The 25840-nt window shown below is 46.3% G+C and overlaps 1 protein-coding gene across 1 annotated transcript in view; it reads left to right on the top strand.

Annotated features, from left to right (window-relative positions):
* ADGRB1 (adhesion G protein-coupled receptor B1) overlaps nt 1-25840 on the top strand; it is a 587254-nt gene that overhangs the window by 309697 nt on the left and 251717 nt on the right. The window contains 2 exon segments of the mRNA XM_040432704.1: nt 10176-10283; nt 25050-25214. Coding sequence (XP_040288638.1) covers nt 10176-10283; nt 25050-25214 — 273 coding nt within the window.

Genomic DNA, 25840 nt, shown 5'->3' with positions numbered 1-25840 from the left:
GCTCCTAACGCAGCTGCTGAGACCAAAGTTAGCTCTGATCCTGGCAGTTTAATCACTTAGATGCCGCGCTCAATAGCATCCAAGTAGTTGACTGAAGCAGAAGGCTTATTCTGTTTGCAACATCAACTCTCCCTGACTCGATCAGGGGGGTACCAATTTGTTACCATGGCAACTGGGGGACTAACAAAGGCCCCTAGGGCAGCCATCAATAACTGCAGAGGCGTGGGTTGCACGTCAGTGACTATAATAGTATGGAATATTATGTATCCCAGTGCATTATACAGGAGTAGATCAGTGGATCAAGTCTCCTAGTGGGGCAAAAGAATAAAATACAATTTTGTTTAATACAATTTCATTAAAAGAAGCAATATATACAAATAAACTAAAATACACCCTTTATTCATTAAAAAAATTATTTAAAAAAAAATGGTTAAGCTTCAAAAATATACATATTTGATACGACGGCAATAATAATGACCTGTAAAAAAAAAAAAAAATTATTTATACCGCCCCATGGATTGCAAAAAAAAGGTTGGATTTTTTTATCTCCAATCTTCCCCCTTCCCAAAAAAAACTAATTACTACATAAATTATATGTAGAGCAAAGTTCTGCAGGTAAAAACTGGAACGCATCCTGCAAAAAACAAACCCTCGTAAGGCTAGGTTGGCAAAAATTAAAAGTTATGGCCCAAGGAATGTGGCACCCAAAAAAATTACTTTGTGCAAACTTTCCAAGCTTTCCGTCCACTGCCAGCGTCTGCCCAAAACAGCTGATTGGTGGGCGGGGGAGGGGGGCCTGTAAGACCGCCACTGATCTCATATTGACTTAACCTAAGGCTAGTCTGTCAAAGGGCACATGCACACGACCGTATGTATTTTGCTGTCCGCAAAAAACGGATCCGCAAAAATACGGAAGACATCAGTGTGCATTCCTTATTTTGCGGAATGGAACAGCCGGCCCCTAATAGAACAGTCCTATCCTTGTCCGTAATGCGGACAATAATAGGACATGTTCTATTTTTGGGCGGAACGGAAATACGGAGATACAGAAATGGTATACCCAAAGAGTAACTTCCGTTTGTTTTTTTTTGGGGACCCATTGAAGTGAATGGTTCTGCATACGGTCCGCAAAAAAACACAGAACAGACACGGAAAAAAAATAAGTTTGTGTGCATGAGCCCAAAGTCTAGGTACCATTAAAGGGGTTGTCTCACTTCAGCAAACACGTAAGTGGTTTGTATTTACTTTCTCTTCATAATAAATGTTATTTGCTGAAGTGACACAAGCCCTTTAAGGGGTTAAAGAGGTTCTCAATGCTTTTTAGCCCTTCTGTGCTGTGTGTGTTAATTCTATCTGGAGTGTAAGACCAGAGGAATCTATGACCGCATGGTTTCTGTCTGACAGCCTCATTGTACAGGTTGTGTTGTCCTGTGCCAGGCCACCAGGCTGTCCTAGAATATTGTTTTGCTGGTATTAGGCCTGTGCAGCACTGACACGTATTTATTTATTTATTTATTGTGGGGGGGGGGCAGCTTTGCAGGAGCTGTCCCTCGTTTCTAGCTGTGATCTCAATCAGATAGGAGACATGGGTTAAGGCGCCTTTAAGAAAACCTCATCTTTATCTCAGACATCTGTCAGACGTCTAATTCCTTTAGGCTTTATCTGATCAGTGGATGGTTTCCTGATATGAGAAGGTTGTGAGGTACTTCACGGATATTGTGACCTGTACTCAGACTTGAAGTGACCGTCTGTCCATCCTGTAAATGGGTAAAGATGGATGGAGTAACCCCAAGGCGACTTTCACACTCGTGTTTGGTGCGCACCCGTCATGGATCTGCACAGACGGATCCGTTCAGATAATACAACCGCATGCATGCGTTCAGAATGGATCCGTTTGTATTATCTTTAACATAGCCAAGACGGATCCGTCTTGAACACCATTGAAAGTCAATGGGAGACGGATCCGTTTTCTTTTGTGCCAGATTGTGTAGTGAAAACGGATCCGTCCCCATTGACTTACATTGTTTGCCAGGACGGATCCGTTTTGGCTCATTCATCAGACGGACACCAAAACGCTGCAAAAGTGGAATGGAGACTGAACTGATGCATTCTGAGCGGATCCTATATATATATATAGTGCTAAATCTTAGTTTTGTTTCTATACAAAGTAACAAATTCCCTATATTGATTATACTGTACTATATACTGCTTATACATTGAACTTACAGTCGTCTGCAGTAATCTCCTGAGCTCCCTTTAGTGGTGGCTGTATGTATCTGTATGCAGTAATCTCCTGAGCTCCCTCTAGTGGTGGCTGTATGTATCTGTATGCAGTAATCTCCTGAGCTCCCTTTAGTGGTGGCTATATATATCTGTATGCAGTAATCTCCTGAGCTCCCTCTAGTGGTGGCTGTATATATCTGTATGTAGTAATCTCCTGAGCTCCTTCTAGTGGTGGCTGTATATATCTGTATGCAGTGATCTCCTGAGCTCCCTCTAGTGGTGGCTGTATATATCTGTATGCAGTAATCTCCTGAGCTCCCTCTAGTGGTGGCTGTATATATCTGTATGTAGTAATCTCCTGAGCTCCCTGTAGTGGTGGCTGTATATATCTGTATGTAGTAATCTCATGAGCTCCCTCTAGTGGTGGCTGTATATATCTGTATGCAGTAATCTCCTGAGCTCCCTCTAGTGGTGGCTGTATATATCTGTATGTAGTAATCTCCTGAGCTCCTTCTAGTGGTGGCTGTATATATCTGTATGTAGTAATATCCTGAGCTCCCTCTAGTGGTGACTGTATATATCTGGATGTAGTAATCTCCTGAGCTCCCTCTAGTGGTGGCTGTATATATCTGTATGCAGTAATCTCCTGAGCTCCCTCTAGTGGTGGCTGTATATACTGTATATATCTGTATGTAGTAATCTCCTGAGCTCCCTGTAGTGGTAGCTGTATATATCTGTATGCAGTAATCTCCTGAGCTCCCTCTAGTGGAGGCTGTATATAGCTGTATGCAGTAATCTCCTGAGCTCCCTCTAGTGGTGGCTGTATATATCTGTATGTAGTTATCTCCTGAGCCCCCTCTAGTGCTGGCTGTATATATCTGTATGTAGTAATCTCCTGAGCTCCCTCTAGTGGTGGCTCTATAAATCTGTATGCAGTAATCTCCTGAGCTCCCTCTAGTGGTGGCTGTATATATCTGTATGCAGTAATCTCCTGAGCTCCCTCTAGTGGTGGCTGTATACATCTGTATGCAGTAATCTCCTGAGCTCCCTCTAGTGGTGGCTGTATATATCTGTATGCAGTAATCTCCTGAGCTCCCTCTAGTGGTGGCTGTATATATCTGCATGCAGTAATCTCCTGAGCTCCCTCTAGTGGTGGCTGTATACATCTATATGCAGTAATCTCCTGAGCTCCCTCTAGTGGTGGCTGTATATATCTGTATGTAGTAATCTCCTGAGCTCCCTCTAGTGGTGGCTGTATATATCTGTATGCAGTAATCTCCTGAGCTCCCCCTAGTGGTAGATGTATATATCTGTATGTAGTAATCTCCTGAGCTCCCTCTAGTGGCGGCTGTATATATCTGTATGCAGTAATCTCCTGAGCTCCCCCTAGTGGTAGATGTATATATCTGTATGTAGTAATCTCCTGAGCTCCCTTTAGTGGTGGCTGTATATATCTGTATGTAGTAATCTCCTGAGCTCCCTCTAGTGGTGGCTGTATATATCTTTATGCAGTAATCTCCTGAGCTCCCCCTAGTGGTAGATGTATCTATCTGTATGCAGTAATCTTCTGAGCTCCCTCTAGTGGTGGCTGTATATATCTGTATGCAGTAATCTCCTGAGCTCCCTCTAGTGGTGGCTGTATATATCTGTAAGCAGTAATCTCCTGAGCTCCCTCTAGTGGGGGCTGTATATATCTGTATGCAGTAATCTCCTGAGCTCCCTCTAGTGGTGGCTGTATATATCTGTATGCAGTAATCTCCTGAGCTCCCCCTAGTGGTGGCTGTATATATCTGTATGCAGTAATCTCCTGAGCTCCCTCTAGTGGTGGCTGTATATATCTGTATGCAGTAATCTCCTGAGCTCCCCCTAGTGGTAGATGTATATATCTGTATGTAGTAATCTCCTGAGCTCCCTCTAGTGGTGGCTGTATATATCTGTATGCAGTAATCTGCTGAGCTCCCCCTAGTTGTAGATGTATATATCTGTATGCAGTAATCTCCTGAGCTCCCCCTAGTGGTGGCTGTATATATATGTTTGCAGTAATCTCCTGAGCTCCCTCTAGTGGTGGCTGTTTATATCTGTATGCAGTAATCTCCTGAGCTCCCTCTAGTGGTGGCTGTATATATCTGTATGTAATAATATCCTGAGCTTCCTCTAGTGGTTGCGATATATATCCGTATGTAGTAATCTCCTGAGTTCCTTCTAGTGGTGGCTGTATATATCTGTATGCAGTAATCTCGTGAGCTCCCCCTAGTGGTGGCTGTATATATCTGTATGTAATAATCTCCTGAGCTTCCTCTAGTGATGGCTGTATATATCTGTATGCAGTAATCTCCTGAGCTCCCCCTAGTGGTTGCTGTAAATATCTCTATGTAGCAATCTCCTGAGCTCCCTCTAGTGGTGGCAGTATATATCTGTATGCAGTAATCTACTGAGCTCCCTCTAGTGGTGGCTGTATATATCTGTATGTAGTAATCTCCTGAGCTCCCCCTCCATATATATAGATACTTATATAAATACTGGTATAGATACTTATTTAGATACTTATATAGATACTGGTATAGATACTTATATAGATACTGATAGATACTGATATAAATACTGTTATAAATACTTATATAGATACTTATATAGATACTGGTATAGATACCTATATAGATACTGATATACAGTCAGGTCCATAAATATTCGGTAATCGACACAATTCTAACATTTTTGGCTCTATACACCACCACAATGGATTTGAAATGAAACTAACAAGATTTGCTTTACCTGCAGATTGTCAGCTTTAATTTGAGGGTATTTACATCCAAATCAGGTGAACGGTGCAGGAATTACAACAGTTTGCATATGTGCCTCCCACTTGTTAAGGGACGAAAAGTAATGGGACAATTGGCTTCTCAGCTGTTCCATGGCCAGGTGTGTGTTATTCCCTCATTATCCCAATTACAATGAGCAGAAAAAAAGGTCCAGAGTTCATTTCAAGTCTGTTATTTGCATTTGGAATCTGTTGCTGTCAACTCTCAAGATGAGATCCAAAGAGCTGTCACTATCAGTGAAGCAAGCCATCATTAGGCTGAAAAAACAAAACAAACCCATCAGAGAGATAGCAAAAACATTAGGCCTGGCCAAAACAACTGTTTGGAACATCTTAAAAAGAAGGAACGCACCGGTGAGCTCAGCAACACCAAAAGACCCGGAAGACCACGGAAAACAACTGTGGTGAATGACCGAAGAATTCTTTCCCTGGTGAAGAAAACACCCTTCACAACAGTTGGCCAGATCAAGAACACTCTCCAGCGCTAAATAGCTTGTAATTGTTTGGCCGCTGCAGACAGCGACATTATCTGCGCTACATCCCCTGTCTAACATGTGCACAGCCTAAAAATATCTGTGACATCGTGTACTTTTTCCGTAGATGGTGTCCACTGCGGACAGTTACATTACCTGCGCTACATCTCCTGTTTAACGTGTGCGCGTCCTAAAAATATCTGTGACATTCTGTGTACTTTATTTGCACATACACTTACAAAACCTGCGCTACTGTATGTGTGACATACTTTCAAGCATATATACCATTTAATATGCGCAAGGCGAGCAGTAAGGGACGGGAAAGTGGCCGTGCTGCTGATGGTGCACGCAGAGGCCGTGGCCCTGGGCGCGGTGAAACTGTGCCTGCTGCCAGAGCACAAGAAACACACTCATCCATGATACCTAGCTTCATGTCCCAGTTTTCAGGGCAGCGCAGGACACCACTCTCGAAGTCAGACAAGTGCGATCAGGTGGTCGGTTGGATTGCAGAAGATAATGCTTCCAGTCGGTTAAGCATCACCCTGTCTTCCACCAAGTCCAGTCTCAGTAGCCAAGAGTCTGGTCAACAGAATCCTCACCCTGATCCTCCTTCCACCCACCATGGAGAGTCTTGGCAAACAAGTGATTCCACACTCGGATATTCCGAGGAGCTGTTTTCATCGCCATTCCTTAATCTGGACCTCTCTTCAAGCGGGCTCTTGTGCCCTGATTCCCAAACTCTTGAGCATCCACAGTCAGAAGAATATGATTGTGGGGAACGGCAATTAGTGTTTCACGAGGTGGATGATGATGATGATGATGAGACACAATTACCAATAAGTCAAAGACAATTAGTGTCTCAAGAGGTTCATGATGAGGATGAGACACAGTTGTCATAGGTGAGGTTCTTGTTAGGTCAACAAGTCAGGAGGATAACCAGAGTGAGGAAGAGGAGGTGGTGGATGATGAAGTCACTGACCCAACCTGGGAAGGTGGCAAGCCGAGTGAGGACAGCAGTACAGAGAGGAAGGGATCTGCAGCACCGCAACAGGCTGGAAGAGGCAGTGGGGTGGAAAAAGGGAGAAGGTGGGCCACACCAAACAGGCCAGCAACTGTTTCCTGGAGCACCTCCCTGTGGCAATCTCTCTTTGCCAAGGGGTAGAAGGGTCCACAACCAGTGTCTGAGGGTTCTAAGGTTTCAGCGGATGGGCCCTCCTACCTTATGGGTCGGCTCATACAGTTAAGAGAACAGGGCCAGATTTAGGGATGCTTTAGGAGGTGACCTGCTCCCTTATTCCGGCGTACTGGCCTAGCAGCTACCCTTTATCTCTTTACATTGTACAGTGGGGGGTTTCCCCCACTCACCACTGTGACACTGCTACAAATAGAACTTCTCATCTCTCATTCCTGTGGTGGAGAGGACGAGCAAAATGGTGCAATACCAGAAGGTCCTTGTGGAAAAATGACTCCAAAAATTTCCAGCTGACAACTCTGACGGCAGAGTACGTAGTTCCTTCGGCAACCGAGGAGGGGAGACAAGGGGAACACACAGCAGTTCCAACAGAGGCAGGGCAACACTCTCCAAGGCCTGGGACAGTTTTATGACACCCCGCCAGCACCCTCACCCTGATGCACGACCTAGTGTCAAAAGGAGGGAAAAGTTTTGGAAGATGGTGAAGGAGTACGTAGCAGACCGTGTCAGCATCCTCAATGATCCCTCAGTGCCTTAAAACTATTGGGTGTCCAAGCTGGACACGTGGCACAAACTGGCGCTCTACGCCTTGGAGGTGCTGGCCTGCCCCGTCGCCAGCGTTTTGTCAGAGCGGGTATTTAGTGCTGCATAATAACAGATAAGTGTATCCGCCTGTCAACTGAAAATGCTGACAGGTTGACTCTTATCAAAATGAGCAAGGCCTGGATTGCCCCTGACTTCTCTACTCCACCAGAGGAAAGCGGCTGAACATAAAGGACCTTTAAATGTGGCTTTTATGGTGTATTGAATACACTGTATTCCCCTGCACCCCTTCCACCACTAAAAAGGGTATATGGTTCAATCTTCATTTTCTCGTCCTCCTCCTCCATCATATCAACATGCTTATTAGGCTGCCCTCGCTCCTAATGTTTTAGAGGGTCAGCTCAGCAGTAGACCCTCGCTCCTAATGTTTTAGAGGGTCACCAGCAGGCCATCAGTCATAATTTTTCAAGGGGTGTGTATGATGCCCTCCTTTATGTGTAATAAATGGTGTATTGGAGCGCCGGTTCCTTGTAATTTTTGGCAGCCCTTTCACTTAGTACATAGGCTTTATGAGTGTAGGAGTCCCACTACCTGAACTATTGTACTACAATGTGAATGATGCCCTCCTTTATGTGATATACAGGTTGTATCGGAGCGCCTCTTCCTTGTAATTTTTGGCAGCACTTGCACTTTATATACAAGTAAATATACAGGAAAGAATGTTTCCTAACAATTTTTCCTCTAAAATCGATTTTATCTTCGGTTCTGTGCGTATTATTGTCAGTCTGTAAAAGTGGCGTACTACTCCGACAACATCGTTCCCAGCAGCGACCTGGGAGTCCAAGATGCATCCAGACATCCCCCCCATGCTGTTCCCGAACCATTTCAGTGGTGTTTTCATCAATTTCTGACCTTTTCCTATGAACCAGACACCCTCCCCTCTTCAGAGCAGGGGGTGCCTGGTTTAATGCTCGGGTTCTCCCATTGACTTCCCCGAGGTGTTCTACTCGAGCACCCGAACACTTTGGTGCTCGACCAACACTAATAGATACTTACTGTATATAGATACTTATATAGATACTGGTATAGATACTTGTGTGGATTCTTATATACAGTATAACCTTTCTGTATGGAGGGGATGTAATATGCCGTTCCCTTCCTGTGGTTTATAATCAGTTCTTCCTATCGATGAAGTATTTCTTCTTGTTTAAGCTGTTAAGGAGGCATAATGGGTCTATCTCAACTGGGGATTGATGTCTCCGGCTCCTTCCGTTAGAAAAGCATCTAATGGTAAAAACTTCTGCAGACTTTCTCCCCTCTGATAAAAAACAATCTCCGAGCTTCTCATTTAGCTGCAAGGAAATACCATTTCCCCCAGCAACGAAGAACCTTTGTTTTAAAGAGCATTGGCCACAAATTGATTTCCAGCATCCGCGATGTTCCAATAATAAAGCTACTTTAGACCATCTGATCTCACTGGGGGCGCGCCGGCCTGCGGGTGAGGAAGTCAGTATTTACTTATTGATTTTGTGTCACTGGTGAAAACCATAATGCTTCAGACGAAGAAACATCTCAATGTGTACAATGTGGGAGACTTTACTGACCCGGGCTGACGTCATCGCTCTACACCGTCCTACGTCCACGAGGCAGCCCCTTGCGTCATCCCAATGCTATGCTATGGGCAGGGGTGCGCCACCAATGAGGCCAGGTGAGGCGTTCGCCTCAGGCAGCACCAGGTAGGGACAAGAGAGGGGGCAGCCGAAGGGCCATGAGCTGAAAGGAAGCGCTGTTTCAGTTTCCGCCTCAGGCAGCAGAAAGGCTAGGCGCCCTACTGGCTATGAGGTGTAATAAGTAAAACATTATAAGTGTTCTCCAACTTTTTGTAAGCAAAAAAAAAATCTCTTTACTGCCACCTATAGGTAACTATTCTGTAACCTAATGCCCGATCCTTTATGGAGCCTTCGATACAGATTGAAGTCTAACTGATCATGTTTTGAGGTTCTTTAAAGGATCCAGCATTTACTCACAGGATATCCGCCTATAGGTGGCAGTAGAGACACAATATTGGCTGTGAGTAAAGAGCACTTCCTAAACGCGTAAGCCGCTGGGGCTTGTTTTCTTTGTGTAGATAGTGGTGTACCCTCAATGGAGGCAGACCATGGGGAGGGGGCCCTAGCTCTGAACGCCTTCTTTTTAAATACACTGCATTTCCATGTAGCCATCACTAGTGGGAGCTCATTGCAAAGAGATTATTTCAGCTTCCTTCCCAGTATATGGTAACAATATCGTTTCTGAGCCCCCCCCCCAGCTTTGTAATTGAAGAAGTTGTCAATGTATTTATACCAGTTATCTATATATATATATATAGAGAGAGAGAGAGAGAGAGAGAGAGAGAGAATGTCTATTTCTTTCTAGAGGTGACCTGTTTTGCACAACTTTGTGCCCTGCAGGATGGTTCTCCACAAGGAGAATCAATACATCCCAGGAGCCCGGTTATATGAAATTCAGCTTGATGTAATGTGGTTAATAGGTTGTGATGGATAAGGTTGTGCTTGGATTTCCTGCTAGGAGAGAGGCAGAGAGAGCTGAATATGAATAATCTGGAATATGCAAAAAAAAGAAAGAAAAACCTAATAATTTGGCAACAGATTAAAAGTACAATCCCAAATAAGATATGTAGAATCACACAATAATGGGGTGTTGGATGCTCCTGGTAAAAATAATATTTTAATTCTTGCATGGGACACAACTGAGAACTACGTTTCCTGTAGAGCCACAATTACGAGTGTTTGCATGTACATGTTTGCATACCATTACAAGAATCAAAAAATTCCAAAATGTGCCCCAAAAATCATAGTCACCAGACTCCCCCCATAACAGGTCATAGCGACCATGAGATTCATAGCGATTATGTTTTGTGTTGCAGCCAATGGACAGTACGACTCGCGGAGCCAGTCTCTGAGATCCATAGACAACAAGAAGAAGGATGATGCCGATGACCAGTACCAGTTTGGATATCCTGCTCCACAAATAGGTGAGTGGGTATAAATGGGGTCAGGGGGTTGAAGGGTAGGAGCCCTAGATGCTGGATGCCTGGGCAGGGTGCCAATAGGTCAATTTGCTTTGTCTAAAGCACCGTACAGACAACCAGATCTAGGTGGAAAACAAAATATTTTTGAGTTTTTGGAGATGACCCTTATTGACCACCATAGGCTACTTGATCAATGTTAGGTGAAATCTTGAGCAGCTTTTTAATTTCAAAATTTCTAATTTCTTAAAGGAATTTTCCACTTCATTACTGTTGGACCCCAGTGATGATGGACATTTTTATTTCAGTGATCTCCTAAGCGGCTTCATTTGCCTGTAAACCCTAGCCAATGTAATAAGCCAATAACATAAGGGGGTGGAGTCTGACACCTATGTGCTAGCTTGTATCATGGAGATTACAGGCACGAACTGTTACAATGTAGAACTGCTACAATTAGAGACGAGCGAATCGAAGCTGACGAAGTGGAATTCCTATAGAATTTCAGGAAAAATTTGATTCGCAATGAACGCGAATTTCCTCGCACTTCGTGGTAACGAATCGCAATTTTTCTAAAATGGCGGCTACACGTGTGAGGACTGAGGAAATGGGGCAAGGAACTCTAGGAAGGCGGGATCACCCAGATTGACATGCCTGCATGCAGCCAATCAGCAGCCAGCCAGCCCTGTGATGTCACAGCCCTATAAATACGGCAGCCATTTTAGATTCTGCCATTTTCCAGCGTTCAGAGTGCAGGGACAGACGTGTGAAGGAACTAGGGACAGCAATTGGAAAAACCTCTATGTTTAAAAAAAAAAGACAGAAAAAACTATTTATAAGTGCAGGGAAAGGATAGGGAGAAATCATTTAACAGCATCTTAGTGCAGGGAGAGACGTCAGAAGGCGCTAGGGACAGTGATAGGAAAGTGATTTACAAGTGCAGGGAACGATTATGTGGGGATACAAATAGTCATTAGACAGCTCTGTCATTCCAACTTTTTGTTATTGGGCTGCAAGACTTATGCTGAAAAGCCTTTAGTGGCTTATATCTTAGTATCTTATTCTGTACGACAAGAAAAATATATACGCACTGCACTTCTGCAGTTATTTCTGGTGAAAGAGTATAGGGGCGTATTTCAGTAAAAAAAATATATATATACGCACTGCACTGTTGCAGTTATTTCTGGTGAAAGCGTATAGGGGCGTATTTCACTACTTCAAAAAAACTTTACACGAATTTCACTCTTTAATTTTTTTCTGGTCAATGCGTAAAGTTACCAATTTCAATGCAACAAGAAATATACACTGCTCAAAAAAAAAAAGGGAACACAAAAATAACACATCCTAGAACTGAGTTAATTAAATATTCTTCTGAAATACTTTGTTCTTTACATAGTTGAATGTGCTGACAATAAAATCACACAAAAATAAAAAAATGGAAATCAAATTTTTCAACCCATGGAGGTCTGGATTTGGAGTCACACTCAAAATTAAAGTGGAAAAACACACTACAGGCTGATCCAACTTTGATGTAATGTCCTTAAAACAAGTCAAAATGAGGCTCAGTAGTGTGTGTGGCCTCCACGTGCCTGTATGACCTCCCTACAATGCCTGTGCATGCTCCTGATGAGGTGGCGGACGGTCTCCTGAGGGATCTCCTCCCAGACCTGGACTAAAGCATCTGCCAACTCCTGGACAGTCTGTGGTGCAACGTGACGTTGGTGGATAGAGCGAGACATGATGTCCCAGATGTGCTCAATTGGATTCAGGTCTGGGGAACGGGCGGGCCAGTCCATAGCATCAATGCCTTCATCTTGCAGGAACTGCTGACACACTCCAGCCACATGAGGTCTAGCATTAGGAGGAACCCAGGGCCAACGGCACCAGCATATGGTCTCACAAGGGGTCTGAGGATCTCATCTCGGTACCTAATGGCAGTCAGGCTACCTCTGGCGAGCACATGGAGGGCTGTGCGGCCCTCCAGAGAAATGCCACCCCGCACCATTACTGACCTAATGCCAAACCGGTCATGCTGGAGGATGTTGCAGGCAGCAGAACGTTCTCCACGGCGTCTCCGGACTCATATGCTCAGTGTGAACCTGCTTTCATCTGTGAAGAGCACAGGGCGCCAGTGGCGAATTTGCCAATCTTGGTGTTCTCTGGCAAATGCCAAACGTCCTGCACGGTGTTGGGCTGTAAGCACAACCCCCACCTGTGGACGTCGGGCCCTCATATCACCCTCATGGAGTCTGTTTCTGACCGTTTGAGCAGACACATGCACATTTGTGGCCTGCTGGAGGTCATTTTGCAGGGCTCTGGCAGTGCTCCTCCTGTTCCTCCTTGCACAAAGGCGGAGGTAGCGGTCCTGCTGCTGGGTTGTTGCCCTCCTACGGCCTCCTCCACGTCTCCTGATGTACTGGCCTGTCTCCTGGTAGCGCCTCCATGCTCTGGACACTACGCTGACAGACACAGCAAACCTTCTTGCCACAGCTCGCATTGATGTGCCATCCTTTATAAGCTGCACTACCTGAGCCACTTGTGTGGGTTGTAGACTCAGTCTCATGCTACCACTAGAGTGAAAGCACCGCCAGCATTCAAAAGTGACCAAAACATCAGCCAGGAAGCATAGGAACTGAGAAGTGGTCTGTGGTCACCACCTGCAGAACCACTCCTTTATTGGGGGTGTCTTGCTAATTGCCTATAATTTCCACCTGTTGTCTATCCCATTTGCACAACAGCATGTGAAATTGATTGTCACTCAGAGTTGCTTCCTAAGTGGACAGTTTGATTTCACAAAAGTGTGATTGACTTGGAGTTACATTGTGTTGTTTAAGTGTTCCCTTTATTTTTTTGAGCAGTGTATATTCTCAGTGCACCGCTGCAGTGATTTCTGTTAAAAGCATATAGTTGCGTATTTCCGTACTTCAGGAAATATATATACGCACTTCCATCAGATTCTTACATTTTTTTCTGGTCAAAGTGTACAGTGGCCTACTTCCGTCTAACAAGAAATATATATTCTCAGTTCACTGCTGCAGTTATTTCTGGTGAAAGTGTAAAGGGGTGTATTTCACTACTTCAAGAAAACTATACACGCACTTCACTCTTTGAGTTTTTTCTGGTCAAAGCGTATAGGGTCGTATTTCAGTACAACAAGAAAAATTTCTGCATTTCTGCAGTTAATTGTGGTGAAAGCGTTTAGTGGCGTATTTCAGTACAAAAAGAAAAATATATTTGTCACTTTTAGGGGTGTTTTAATTTACGTTTAATTTGTTTAGTTCAACTACAAGTATGTCAGGCAGAGAAGTGCCAGGCCATGCACAGAGGAGTGGCAGAGGCATGAATGTTTCTGGCGCAAGCAGAGGGCGCATCAGAATGAGAGGTCGTGGCAGCAGGAGTCGCAGCAAGAGGCCTGAGCTCCCGGTGTCATCTAGCGGTCGTGTCTTGACCAGCAACTCAGCGGTTCTTGATTGGTTAACTCAGTCATCCATGTCATCCCAAGTGACATTAGACACCCCCAGCCAACAGTCGGTGGGTTCGTCAGACACAACCCTTAGTTGGCATGGCCCGGGAGCAGGCCCTGTGCCCTCACCTGTCCTCAACCTGCCTCTGTTCTTTTCTGTTCCCTCACCGCGAGAAGTATTACATGCTGTGGGCTCAGCTCCACTTTTCAGCGAGATAGAGCTACTAGAGGACAGTCAGCAGGTACTGGCCAGCCAAGATCTGGAGAAGACATCTGCCGCTTCCTCTGCTAGGCGGGCAAGTAGTGATGAGGAGAGTGATGTGGTAGCTTGTGTTGCAAGCGGAGACCGTTGAGGAGGACATCAGTGATGTGCAGACACTACTCGATGATGATGAAGCCGATCGCACTTGGGAGCAGGGTGAAGAAGGGGCTTCATCATCATCAGTAGAAGAGTGTGGCAGCTTGCCTGTTAGGCAGCGGCGGAGCCAGCAAGTTGCCAGCGTGGCCGGTAGTCAGCAGTGTGGCAGCAGTGGGAGGTTGGGAGCCAAACGGGCACGGGGTAGAACACCCACTTTGCAGCAGCCTACCTGCCCGAAAAGTAGTGGTGCAGGGGTTCAGGAAGCAGCGGCGGTGGCAGTCAGTCAGTGCGTAGTGTTGGGGGGAAAATCAGGTACTCGGCGGTGTGGCAGTTTTTTGTGAAGCCGCTAAAGGAGGTCAACATGGCCATATGTAGGGAATCTGTGGGCAGAAGGTGAAGCGTTGGCAGGGTGCAAATGTTGGCACCACGGCCCTGCGTCAACATATGCAGCGTTACCATAAAGTGGCCTGGGAGAACCGTGGCTCTGATGTGGTGGTCCAGCCTGCAACAGCAACCGTGCATCACCCAGCAACACACACCCAGTTTTAGCCAGTCAAGGTTCCACCACCTCAGCCGAAGGGAGCTGTCTGTCATTCCCATCATCTACCGGTCCTGATGCTCCTACTCCTTGTCAGTCATTCTGTCAGCAATCGATCACCGAAGCTATTGCCAAGAGACAACAGTATGCGTGCACTCATCCAACGGTGCAGAAGCTGAACGTGCTCCGGGCCAAGTTGCTGGTGCTGCAGTCCCTCCCTTTCCAAGTGGTGGACTCTGCACCTTTCAGAGAACTGATGGCTTGTGCCGAGCCGAGGTGGAGAGTCCCAAGCCGTCATTTCTTTGCAAAAAAGGCAGTACCATCCCTGCACACACATGTAGAACAGAAGGTGGGCCAGTCCTTGAGCCTGTTGGTGTCTGCCAAAGTGCACGGCAGTGCCGACGTGTGGAGCTACAACTACGGTCAGGGACAATACATGTCCTTTACGGCCAACTGGGTGAATGTGTTTCCTACAAAGCCACACCAGCAACTTGTCCAGGTCACGACGCTTCCGCCTCCACGTTCTCCCGCCGTTGGTCCTGCGACAATGTCCACCTCATCCTCCACTGTGTCCGCAGCCTCCACTGCAGGGACAATTTACAGGCACGGCGGTGTCACTCTGTTCTGCTCCTGGTTTGCCTGGGCGAACGGAGTCACACAGGGGAGGAACTGCTCCGTGTGATGCATCAAGAAATCGTTCTCTGCGACAACTGAAAATCGGAACCATGGTGACCAACTACGGGAAGAACATGGTGTCGGCGCTGTGTCAAGGAGGGCTGAGCTATGCGCCCTGCATGGCACATGATTTTAATCTGTTTGTCAAGCGGTTCCTGAAGTTTTCCTCCATTCTGCAAGACATCCTAAAAATGGCCAGGAAACTTTGCATGCACTTCAGCCACTCGTACACCGCAAAGCAAACCCTCCTTGAGCTGCAGTGGCAGAACGGCATCCCCCAACATAGGCTGATATGCGACTTTTCCACCCGTTGGAATTCCACCCTCCATATGTTGGACCGACTATACGAACAGAGAAAGGCCATCAACGATTTCTTGATGATCCAATAGGACAGGAGTACTCCCATGTGTAACTTCGATGTCAGCCAGTGGCAGCTCATGCGTGACACCTGTCGTTTGCTCTGTCCCTTTGAGGAGGCCACGTTATTTGTCAGTCGCCAGGACTACGGGATGAGCGACATCATTCCACTGCTTCATGCCCTGGAACAGATGATGGTAAATCTGGCTGGTCAGGGGACTGGAGACGTGGATCCTAGACCTCACGGCCACATGAGCCCTGTGGGGGCTGAACTGGAGGAGGAGGACATTGGAGCACAAGCAATGTGTAGCGAAATGGATGGTTTTTCTACACAGGTGACAGGAGAGGAGGAGCAGGAGCAGCCAGAGGAGCTACAGGGCGATGAGGAAGAGGAGGCAGAGGACCCAGACACACCGTGGAAGTATGCAGTGGAGATGGAGGCAGGAAGTCCCTCCGAGTCACTTGCACAAATGGCCCGATGCATGCTCACTTGCTTGCGTGGTGACAGCTGAATTGTCACCATTCGGCAGAAAGATGACTTCTGGCTCTCCACCTTGCTGGACACTCACCACAGGTCCAGAATGGGGGCCTTTTTTATACTCGCTGAGAGGGAGGACAAACTGAACTACTGCAGAGACATCCTATGCAGTCAGTTGGCTGCTGCCTATCTGCACCATCGTCCACATTCTCGCAGGTCTGACTGGGGGGGGGGCCTCTGTGCTCACGTTCCTCTGCCATGGCTGCTGGGAAGGGGTGGGGTGGCAGGAGCAGTTCCAGCTCCATCAGCAGCAGCCTTATTCTACAGTCGCTGATGAGCAGCTTTCTTCACCCGAATAGTGAAGAAACTACTCACCAGCATCAGCAGCAGGTAGACCTGGAGCAGAACCTGAACCAGCAGGTGGTGGCATACTTGGAGTGCACCCTGCCACCCCACATTGAAGATCTGCTGTACTACTGGGCAGCCAAACTGGATTTGTGGCCGCAACTAGCAGAGTTTGCCCTGGAAAAGCTGTCCTGCCCGGCCAGCAGTGTGGCATCAGAGCGGGTGTTTAGTGGGGCGGGGGCCATAGTTACCCCAAGGAGAATTCGCCTTTACACCCAAAATGTGGAGAAACTGACCTTTGTCAAGATGAATCAGGCATGGATCAGCCAGGATTTCCACCCACCAATGCCTGATGCATCAGACTAGATCATCCATGGTGCCACAGCAACACTTTGATACAAGAGACCGGTTTCTTCTGACTACTTGCCTCCGCTACTACTTTGATGCTGCAACCTCCCTGATGCAACACATCTGATGCCAAGTGCTCCTTATTTCACCCACCTTCGTCAGCGGGTACTGGTATTGCCACCCACCGCTCCGCTCTTTCACCGGGTCACTTTGTGGTCTCCTGATGCAGCTGCTTCCATCTCCAAACTATGTCACCGTGTCACTCTGTGGTCTCTCCTGATGCTGCTGCCACCTCCAGACTCTATCATTGGACCACTCTGTAGTCTCCTCATGCTGCTTCCACCTCACCACTATGTCATAGGGCCACTCTATGGACTTCTCATGCTGTTTCCACCCTCCCCACTTCATGACTAGTCCACTATTTTGGCTTTCGGGCCTGGTTGTCATCATCATTTATTTGACCCTTCTACTGATCTGTCAGAAGGAAGGAAAAAAAGATATGCACAACGGATCCTGTCTGTGTAGCAGCTGTTAGGCCTGTATAATAATTGGCTTATGATTTGGTAGCAAAAAGCAGGAGTGGGTACAAAACACAGAAGACATGCAAATAATCCATTCTTGTGTCATCTGTGTTTCGGATCCACTCCTGTTTTTTTTTGCTTTAGCAATACTGATGGATTACTGACCAAATGCTGACCGAGCGAAGACGGATGCTCCACAGACAGGATCCGTTTTTTTGGGGGTTATTGTTCTGACGGATCAGAGGAAGGGCAAAATAATCAGTGACATCAACACAAACTTACTGCTGACACCCTCTCCACTCTGTCGGGTGCTCTACTTGTATAAGCGTTTAATAGAACAGGTTCTGTAGACATCTATGTGGAATCAGCTGATGATGGTGTAATAGGAGTGCGCTTCTTCTTGGCGCTAACATTGACCTGTAAGGCTAAGTTCACACGAACGTGCGTGACCCGCAATACACGGCCACAGTTCCGTGTGAATTCCGCATCACGGATGCGGACCCATTCACTTCAATAGGTCCGCTAATCCGGAATCGCGGAACGGCCGCACGGGACGGGACCCCTCGGAAGCACTACAGAGTGCCTCCTGGGGTTACGTCCCGTTGTTCCGTTCCGCTAAAAGATAGAACAAGTCCTATCTTTTCGCGGAACGGCCGGATCGCGGACCCATTAAAGTGAATGGGTCCGCGATCCGATGCGGCTGACCTACGGCCGGCGAACAAGCATTGCGGCCTGCTATTTGCGGGCCGCTTCACAGGTACGGGTCACACACGTTCGTGTGAACCCGGCCTAAGGCTGAGTTCACACTTGAGTTATTTGGTCAGTTTTGGCCCCGTGACTGCCCAAATAAGTGAAGTGTGCAGTGATTCTAAGAGCGACGCCTGTCATCTGCATGTCATACTGACTCACAGTATTGTTTCACTACCACAGCAGACTCCCTATGCGTGTTACTGCAAGGCACAGTGTTCTACACCGCTATAAAGGCTCTCTGCAGCCGGGAAATAGCAATTTTTTTGCGTAATTTGCCACAAATTTATTCGCATCGAACCAAATTTATCCCGAAAAATTCGGTGAACCAGTGAATCAAATTTTTAAAAAATTCGCTCATCTCTAGTTACAATGTAACCTTGACCACAAGGAATACAAAAGCTGTGAAGCAACTGCTGGTACTATACGCAGCCCAATTTTCATGGAGCTTTCCTTTAATTCCTATTTTCTTTTTGCACCAATCTCCAATATCTGCGCTCATACAATATTAAGAGCCGCGTCCCACGTTACGTATCCAGATTGTACTATTTAAGGAATATGTTCACGATGTTCGATGCTCGGCACAGCACAAACTTAATAATTCAGGATTCAGACATCTAGAAATAGTCCTGGTGAGATGAGGCTGGACGCCTTCCATTTCCAGCAGAGGATTGCTTTGTTATTTCATTATACAACGTAATAAAGTATTAGATTTCAGAGGAAACTCGAGGCCAGATCATGACCAGCGGTGGATTCAGGCGTAGGACCGCTGGAGATACATTTCATTCCTTCATCTAAAATGTAAAGTGCCGCACAGTGCCGATATAAAAGTGCCGCACAGTGCCGATATAAAAGTGCCGCACAGTGCCGATATAAAAGTGCCGCACAGTGCCGATATAAAAGTGCCGCACAGTGCCGATATAAAAGTGCCGCACAGTGCCGATATAAAAGTGCCGCACAGTGCCGATATAAAAGTGCCGCACAATGCCTTTATAAAAGTGCCGCACAGTGCCGATATAAAAGTGCCGCACAGTGCCGATATAAAAGTGCCGCACAGTGCCGATATAAAAGTGCCGCACAGTGCCGATATAAAAGTGCCGCACAGTGAAAATATAAAAGTAACAAACATTGAAAATCACTCAGTGCCACACTCTAGTGGAAATATAATAGCGTCATATAGTGCCAGTAATATGACTAATGTCCATCATCCTGCCATTATTACACATGAGCGAAGTCCTAAAAATTTGATTCGGCTGTTTCACCGAATTTTACAAAAAAATTTGCTTTGTGATGAATTGCTTTGTTACGCATTTCTTTGCAAGTAGCTGGTTCAATGACGAGGAACAGCGATTGCTCCGCCCCCTCATCGATGAACCGCTCAGATCCCGCGTTCATTGCTGATCGCAGTATTTCAGATTAATATTAAGGCCTTTCAGGGTTTAATCATTTAAATAAATAAATTGTACTTACTTACTGCATTTGAGCGCGAAGAGGCTGCCGCGGCCATCATGCTTGATGACTCAGGGTGAAATCGTACGCGGTGCATGATGACGCCATCACGCTGGCCGTTGTGTTGACGGCATACATCACCGCGCATAAGATTTCGTGCAGGATCTTCACGCGGCCTCTTCACGCTCAAATGGATGAGATGAGTATGTTTTTGGTTTTGTTTTTACCACCATTTCAGGGGAAATTCATTAGTTACCACGAATCACGAGGAATTTCGGCTGAAATTCGGATCAAAGTCCACTTCGGATACTTCAATTTGCTCAATGCTAGCCATTATAATACCCACAGTACCCAGCTATAGCAGTCTTCACCATAACAATACTTACATTTTCTGGCAAGAGGAGAGGCAGATGAGTGAATTGGATGATTTGTATAGGGGTTTTTTTTAATGTTTTTCTACATTTGCACAAGGAAAACACTATTTTTTAATAATTATTTGTCTTTGTTACACCTTATTCAGAGAGTCGTAACTTATTTTTTCCATTGATTATTATTTTTTTTTTTTAGCCCCGTTTCTGGTGTTGAAAGGTCAGGGCCTGAATTATAATACAGCTGGTACCTAGAAGTGATAGTCCTGTCATCATCCATATAACAAACTATAGCTTTCATGGTATAATAGTATTGTCACGGCTTGGTGGTAGTTTTCCGTGACACTTTCGCAGCGCATGTTGGTTGCCGGTGGCAACATGTTGCTTGTTATGCATGTATGTGCACCTCCCCTTTAAGGCTATTTCCCTTCCCATTTCTGGTGTGTATGGGGTTAAGGTGTGTGCCAGGTAGAGCTGGGTGTGGTCTCTTGACTCTTATTGTTCTGAGTTGTGACCTTGTGTTCAGATTGTCTTCAGTGTCTTGAGGAGCTGGCGCTATTCCATCTGCCCAGTCCTTGAGGGCCACCTTATGGGACATCGATGTCTTCCGATGTCACCCCTTTGTGTCTGTTGCTGTTACCCTACCTTACTTGTTGTATGTTTGGTGTGGGTTTATGTTTGGGGTTTGTGGTTATGTCTGGTTTGGTGTTTCATGTCTGGCCTGTTTAGTGTTTCAGGTCAGCATGGATGCCAGACATATCCTTTGTATGTCTTATACCCCCGAAGGGGGTCCCTGGAGTTCCCCGGTGGGCGAACTACAAGCAGAGCAGCCTGATGCTGCCATGGTTCATGCCGCAAGGTGGTCCAGGTTGTTTCTACTAGATTCTGTGTTTGGTGTTCGTGCTGGGTCCTGCCTCAGGGCTCCAGACTAAAAAAATATCAAGGAGCCATTGGATCCTAACCTAAAAAATTTAGGAGCTAAATTTACATTTTTAGTCGCCAAATTTAAAATACATGTAAGGTAATTACGGTATAATAAAAAAACAAACAAAAAAAAAACACGTCTTACCTAGGGTTGTCTCGATACCATGTGAAAAAAATAACACCAAAAAAGCCGCGTTCATTCCACATTTTATGGAACGTCTGGACCATAATAGAACAGTCCGATCCTAATTGTTGTCGGGACAAAGTGACAAAAAAATGGCAAATTGCAATTTTATTTTTTTTTTTCTGTTATGGCGTTTACCGCATTGGAGATATTTTTAAATATTTTAATAGTTCGCACTTTTTTGGGTGTGGCGTTATTTTTTTTTACTTTTCATTTAATAACTATTTCCCCCTTAGGGTCTAGAACCTGGGATCTTTTCATCCCTTGTCCTATTCCGCCTAATAGAGCTCTATTAGGGTGAATAGGACCTCACACTCTCCCTGCTGCCCTGTGCATAGTGCACACAGCAGCAGGGAGCTGACTATGGCAGCCAGGGCTTCAGTAGCGTCCTGGCTGCCATGGTAACTGATCAGAGCCCCAGGCTTACACTGCTGGAGCTCCCAACAGAAGCTGCCACTGCCACCAATGAAGAGGAGGGGAGGGGACCACTGCCACCAATGAAGAGGAGGGGAGAGGGGGACCCTGTGCCCACTGCCACCAATGAGAAGGGGGGAGGGGACCCTGTGGCCACTGCCACCAATGATTATAATAGTTATAATACTGGGGGGGGGGGTGCACTGCGCCACCAATGATGATACTTTACAATACTGGGGTTGGGGGGGGGTGCGGTGCACTGCGCCACCAATGAATATAGTTTATCCCTGAATACAAACGCAGGCTGCGGGTGCCGGCCATATCCCATATCTGGCACCCAGCATCTATGACTGCACGCTGCAATCTGCCGCTATTACCCCTCAGGTGCTGCATCTACCTTGTTGTTGGACACACCTTAACCCCATACACACCAGAAATGGGAAGGGAAATAGCCTTAAAGGGGAAGTGCACATGCATGCATAACGAACAACATCTTGCCACCGGCAACCGACATGTGCTGCGAAAGTGTCACTACAAACTACCACCAAGCCGTGACAAGTATGTCATAAGGTGGAAAAAATAGTTTAAAGGGGTCAGAGCTTAATTTTGCTATTTCAGGGCTGTAAATCGTTGGTAAAGCTATAGCTCGAGATGATAAAATTGACCTCCTTCAGTCACCACTAGAGGGAGCTTGAGATCTCACCAAAAACAACTCGAGTTGTATAAATCAGTGAGCTCCCCCTAGTGGTGGCTGTAGAAAGGTAGAATTTTATTATTTTGTGTTCTATGCAGGAGATTTGGAGCTTTGTATCAGAAAAGCAGAGCTCCAGCTGCTATAAAGTATATATAGTAAGGAATGAATCTGCACAGATTTCTGGACCTGTTGAGATAAGTTTCAACTTATTAGATCTCCTTTTTGGCGCCCCCTCCTCTTTCTCACCTGCACCCGCCCTCACACATTTCCACGTACAGACTATGTATCATGTTCTCATAGTGAAGGCTCAGTCCTGGTGTATATGATGTTCCCGTCGGTGCCATCTATTATCTTATCACAGGCACCAACGTAATATTAGAATAATGAATGTGACCTGGAGAACAGGGGAGGGGGCCACACCGAACCTGGGGGATCACATCATCGGAAGAGTCTGCCATGCTGCCTGTTTATTTCTATATTTCGGAGAGGCGGTTGCCACCTGCGGATTGCCTTTTTTCCAGGAAACCTTTATCTGCCTTCCCAATGGGCACCTAAGTGCGTCCTATATATCACTGTAGAGCGCACAGCTGTGAGCTAGAAACCGGAGACAATTACTCCTCACAGCGGCCCCAAAACAGCTGTGTTAGCAGTTTGCTGACCGGCAAGACGTCTCCGCGCTCAGGATGAGTTACTGGGCGCAGAGCGGCAGCGCAGCGAGCTGGGTGACTTGGCAAATTTTAAAAGGCCAGCGCATCGTGTGTGAGAGACGGGTGCAGAATTAACGAGCAGAGTCATCGTAAAAAAACAACAACATATTTTATGTGCAGGAATGAAAGTCTTAAGGCACGGATATGCATGAAACTGAGAAATGCCTGAACAGATAGATAGATAGACGGACAGACGGACAGCCGAACAGACAGATAGATACGAGATAGATAGATACGGGATAGATAGATAGATTTTCCCCATCTGGAGAAACTCCCCAACCGCAGAGACTGACAGATCCTGAGCTTCTATAGACTGAGCGACCAAAACCTGCTCATGGAACAGACAGCACTGACGGAAATACAAGCCAGCAGTGCGACCAGGAGGATGACCCCCACTTCCTGCTGCGGTGCCCCAAATACTCAGCAGGGGGAGACACACCTCAGGAGACTGTCTGATCTCTGCCCAGACTTCACCTCCATGGAGGAGGAAGAGAGTCTCTCCATACTGCTGGGGAAGAGGAGAACACAGCGGCCACAGCAGCACAATATATTACTGCCTGCCATAGACTGAGAGGAGCCTGATGTACCATGGACTCCTATACCGCCACCCTGTATATGTCCCCATCCCCCAACCCTACCCTATTATTTCTCACTTGGTTTGCCAATGCTAATATGTATTTAGTCTTTCCAGTAAAGCATATTTGATAGATGCATGTTTTTCCCTAAGGCTCAGTTCACACCTGAGCGTTCTGAAAGGAGCGCTCTGTATGCGCGATTGTACGGACGTTTACAAGCGCGCATACAGAGACAAGTGTGCACACAGTGTCGCGCGTTCCCGAAAGTCTATGTACGGGAACGCTCGACAAGCGCCCAAAAAAACGCTCCTGTACTTGTGTGAGCGTCGGGCGTTTTACAGCGCGATCGTACGCGCTGTAAAACGCCCAGGTGAGAACCATTCCCATAGGGAAGCATTGGTTTCTCCTTGTTGAGCGTTTTACAGCGCGTAGGAACGCGCTGTAAAACGCTCAGGTGTGAACTGAGCCTAAGTGATTGGGAGTCAAAACCAGTTGCAGGTCAAAAACACAGAACAGGTGCAGATCTTTCCATTATACCTAAGGCCTCTTTCACACTACCGGTTTTTTTTTCCGTTTTGCGGTCCGTTTTTTGCGTTCCGTATACGGTCCGTATACGGAACCATTCATTTCAATGGTTCCGCAAAAAAAACGGAATGTGTTCCGTATGCATTCCGTTTCCGTATTTCCGTTTTTCCGTTCCGTTGAAAGATAGAACATGTCCTATATTTGGCCGCAAATCACGTTCCGTGGCTCCATTCAAGTCAATGGGTCCGCAAAAAAAACGGAACACATACGGAAATGCATCCGTATGTCTTCCGTTTCCGTTCCGTTTTTTTCTGAACCATCTATTGAAAGTGTTATGCCCAGCCCAATTTTCTCTATGTAATTACTGTATACTGTATATGCCATACGGAAAAACGGAACGGAAAAACGGAACCGAAACAGAAACACAACGGAAACAAAAAAATGGAAAAACGGATCCGTGAAAAACGGAAGGCAAAACACTGAAATGGACATACTGTAGTGTGAAAGAGGCCTAACTCTGTGTAGACTTCACTCCTGGTTTTGGCTCAGAATCTCTGATGGAAATCACTGATCAAAAACTGACCAAATACTGAATGTGTGAACGTGGTCTAAAGCCCATCGTCATCTTGTCAAGGTTCAAGCCTACCTGACCTGAGGACCCAGCAGCTTGCCTTATGGGCTGTAGTGTTGAGCGTGAATATTCGAATCGCGAATTTTAATCGCGAATATCGCCGCTTCGAGAATTGGCGAATATTTAGAATATAGTGCTATATATTTGTATTCGCGAATAGTGTTGAATATTCTAATCGCTAATTTATCGCAAATACATTACATTGCCGATTTTCGCGATCAAGTAAACAATGACTGGCGATCAAGAATTCTCGAATTTATGGAGAATATTCAGCCAAATATTTGCTAAATATCGCAAATTCGAATATTGCCTATGCCGCTCAGCACTAATGGGCTGTCAGAGATGCTTCTAGCCCTTTATCGGTCAGCACAGTGTTGACAGATTCCCAGTGGCAATCAGCAGAATTGTGAATACAGCTCTGCAGAAACCTCTCTACTTGTAGCAGATTTTTTATTTCTACAATGTCTATTGCAGGAGACCCAGCGGCTGAGGAGTGGTCGCCCTGGAGCGTGTGTTCCACCACCTGCGGGGAGGGAATGAAGTCCAGGACCAGATTCTGTGTCTCTTCCTCGTACAGCACGCACTGCAGCGGGCCCCTGAAGGAGCACAAGCCATGCAACAACTCCGCCGTGTGTCCAGGTAACGGAGGCTCTATACCCATGTGTATGATACCAGCCACGTATCTTATTACACTGCTGAGCTATTATAAGCTTCAGGCTGTAGAGCCGGCATCAGCAACCTCCAGAACTCCAGCCGTTCTGAAACTACAACTCCCAGAATGCTCCATATACTTCTATGGGAGTTAGTAAGAACAGCCAAGCATATTGCATGCTGGGAGTTGTAGTTTCACAGAAGCTGGCGAGCCGAAGGTTGCTGATCCCTGCTGTAGGATTAGAGGACATTTAACCCGTGATATACCAGCGCCGTAAAGTGGGTCAGAAATCCCAGCGCCGTACTGATCGGGCGGGGGCGCAAGAGCTGCGCCAACCTGATCAGCGGCAGGGGTCCGGCAGTCACTAATAGCCGGACCTCTGCTGTATGCGCCGGCATCGGTTAAAACATTGATGAAGGCGTATTAACCCTTGCAGCTGTTGTGATGGGGACCTGATGGCAGGGAAGACAGCCCGGTGCCTTCCTTAGGCGTCGTGGCTGCCATCCATGACAGTCTGTGAGATCCGGCCCCCTGTATTACACTGTGTAATACACTTACAGCCAATGCATCACAATACTTCTGTATTGTGATGCATTGTAAAGGGGATCAAACC

Source organism: Bufo bufo, chromosome 5 (genome assembly GCF_905171765.1).
Source record: "Bufo bufo chromosome 5, aBufBuf1.1, whole genome shotgun sequence".
In the NCBI taxonomy this organism is placed as follows: Eukaryota; Metazoa; Chordata; class Amphibia; order Anura; family Bufonidae; genus Bufo; species Bufo bufo.
The sequence above is the reverse complement of the archived record's forward strand: the minus strand, read 5'-3'. Positions and strand labels throughout refer to the sequence as shown.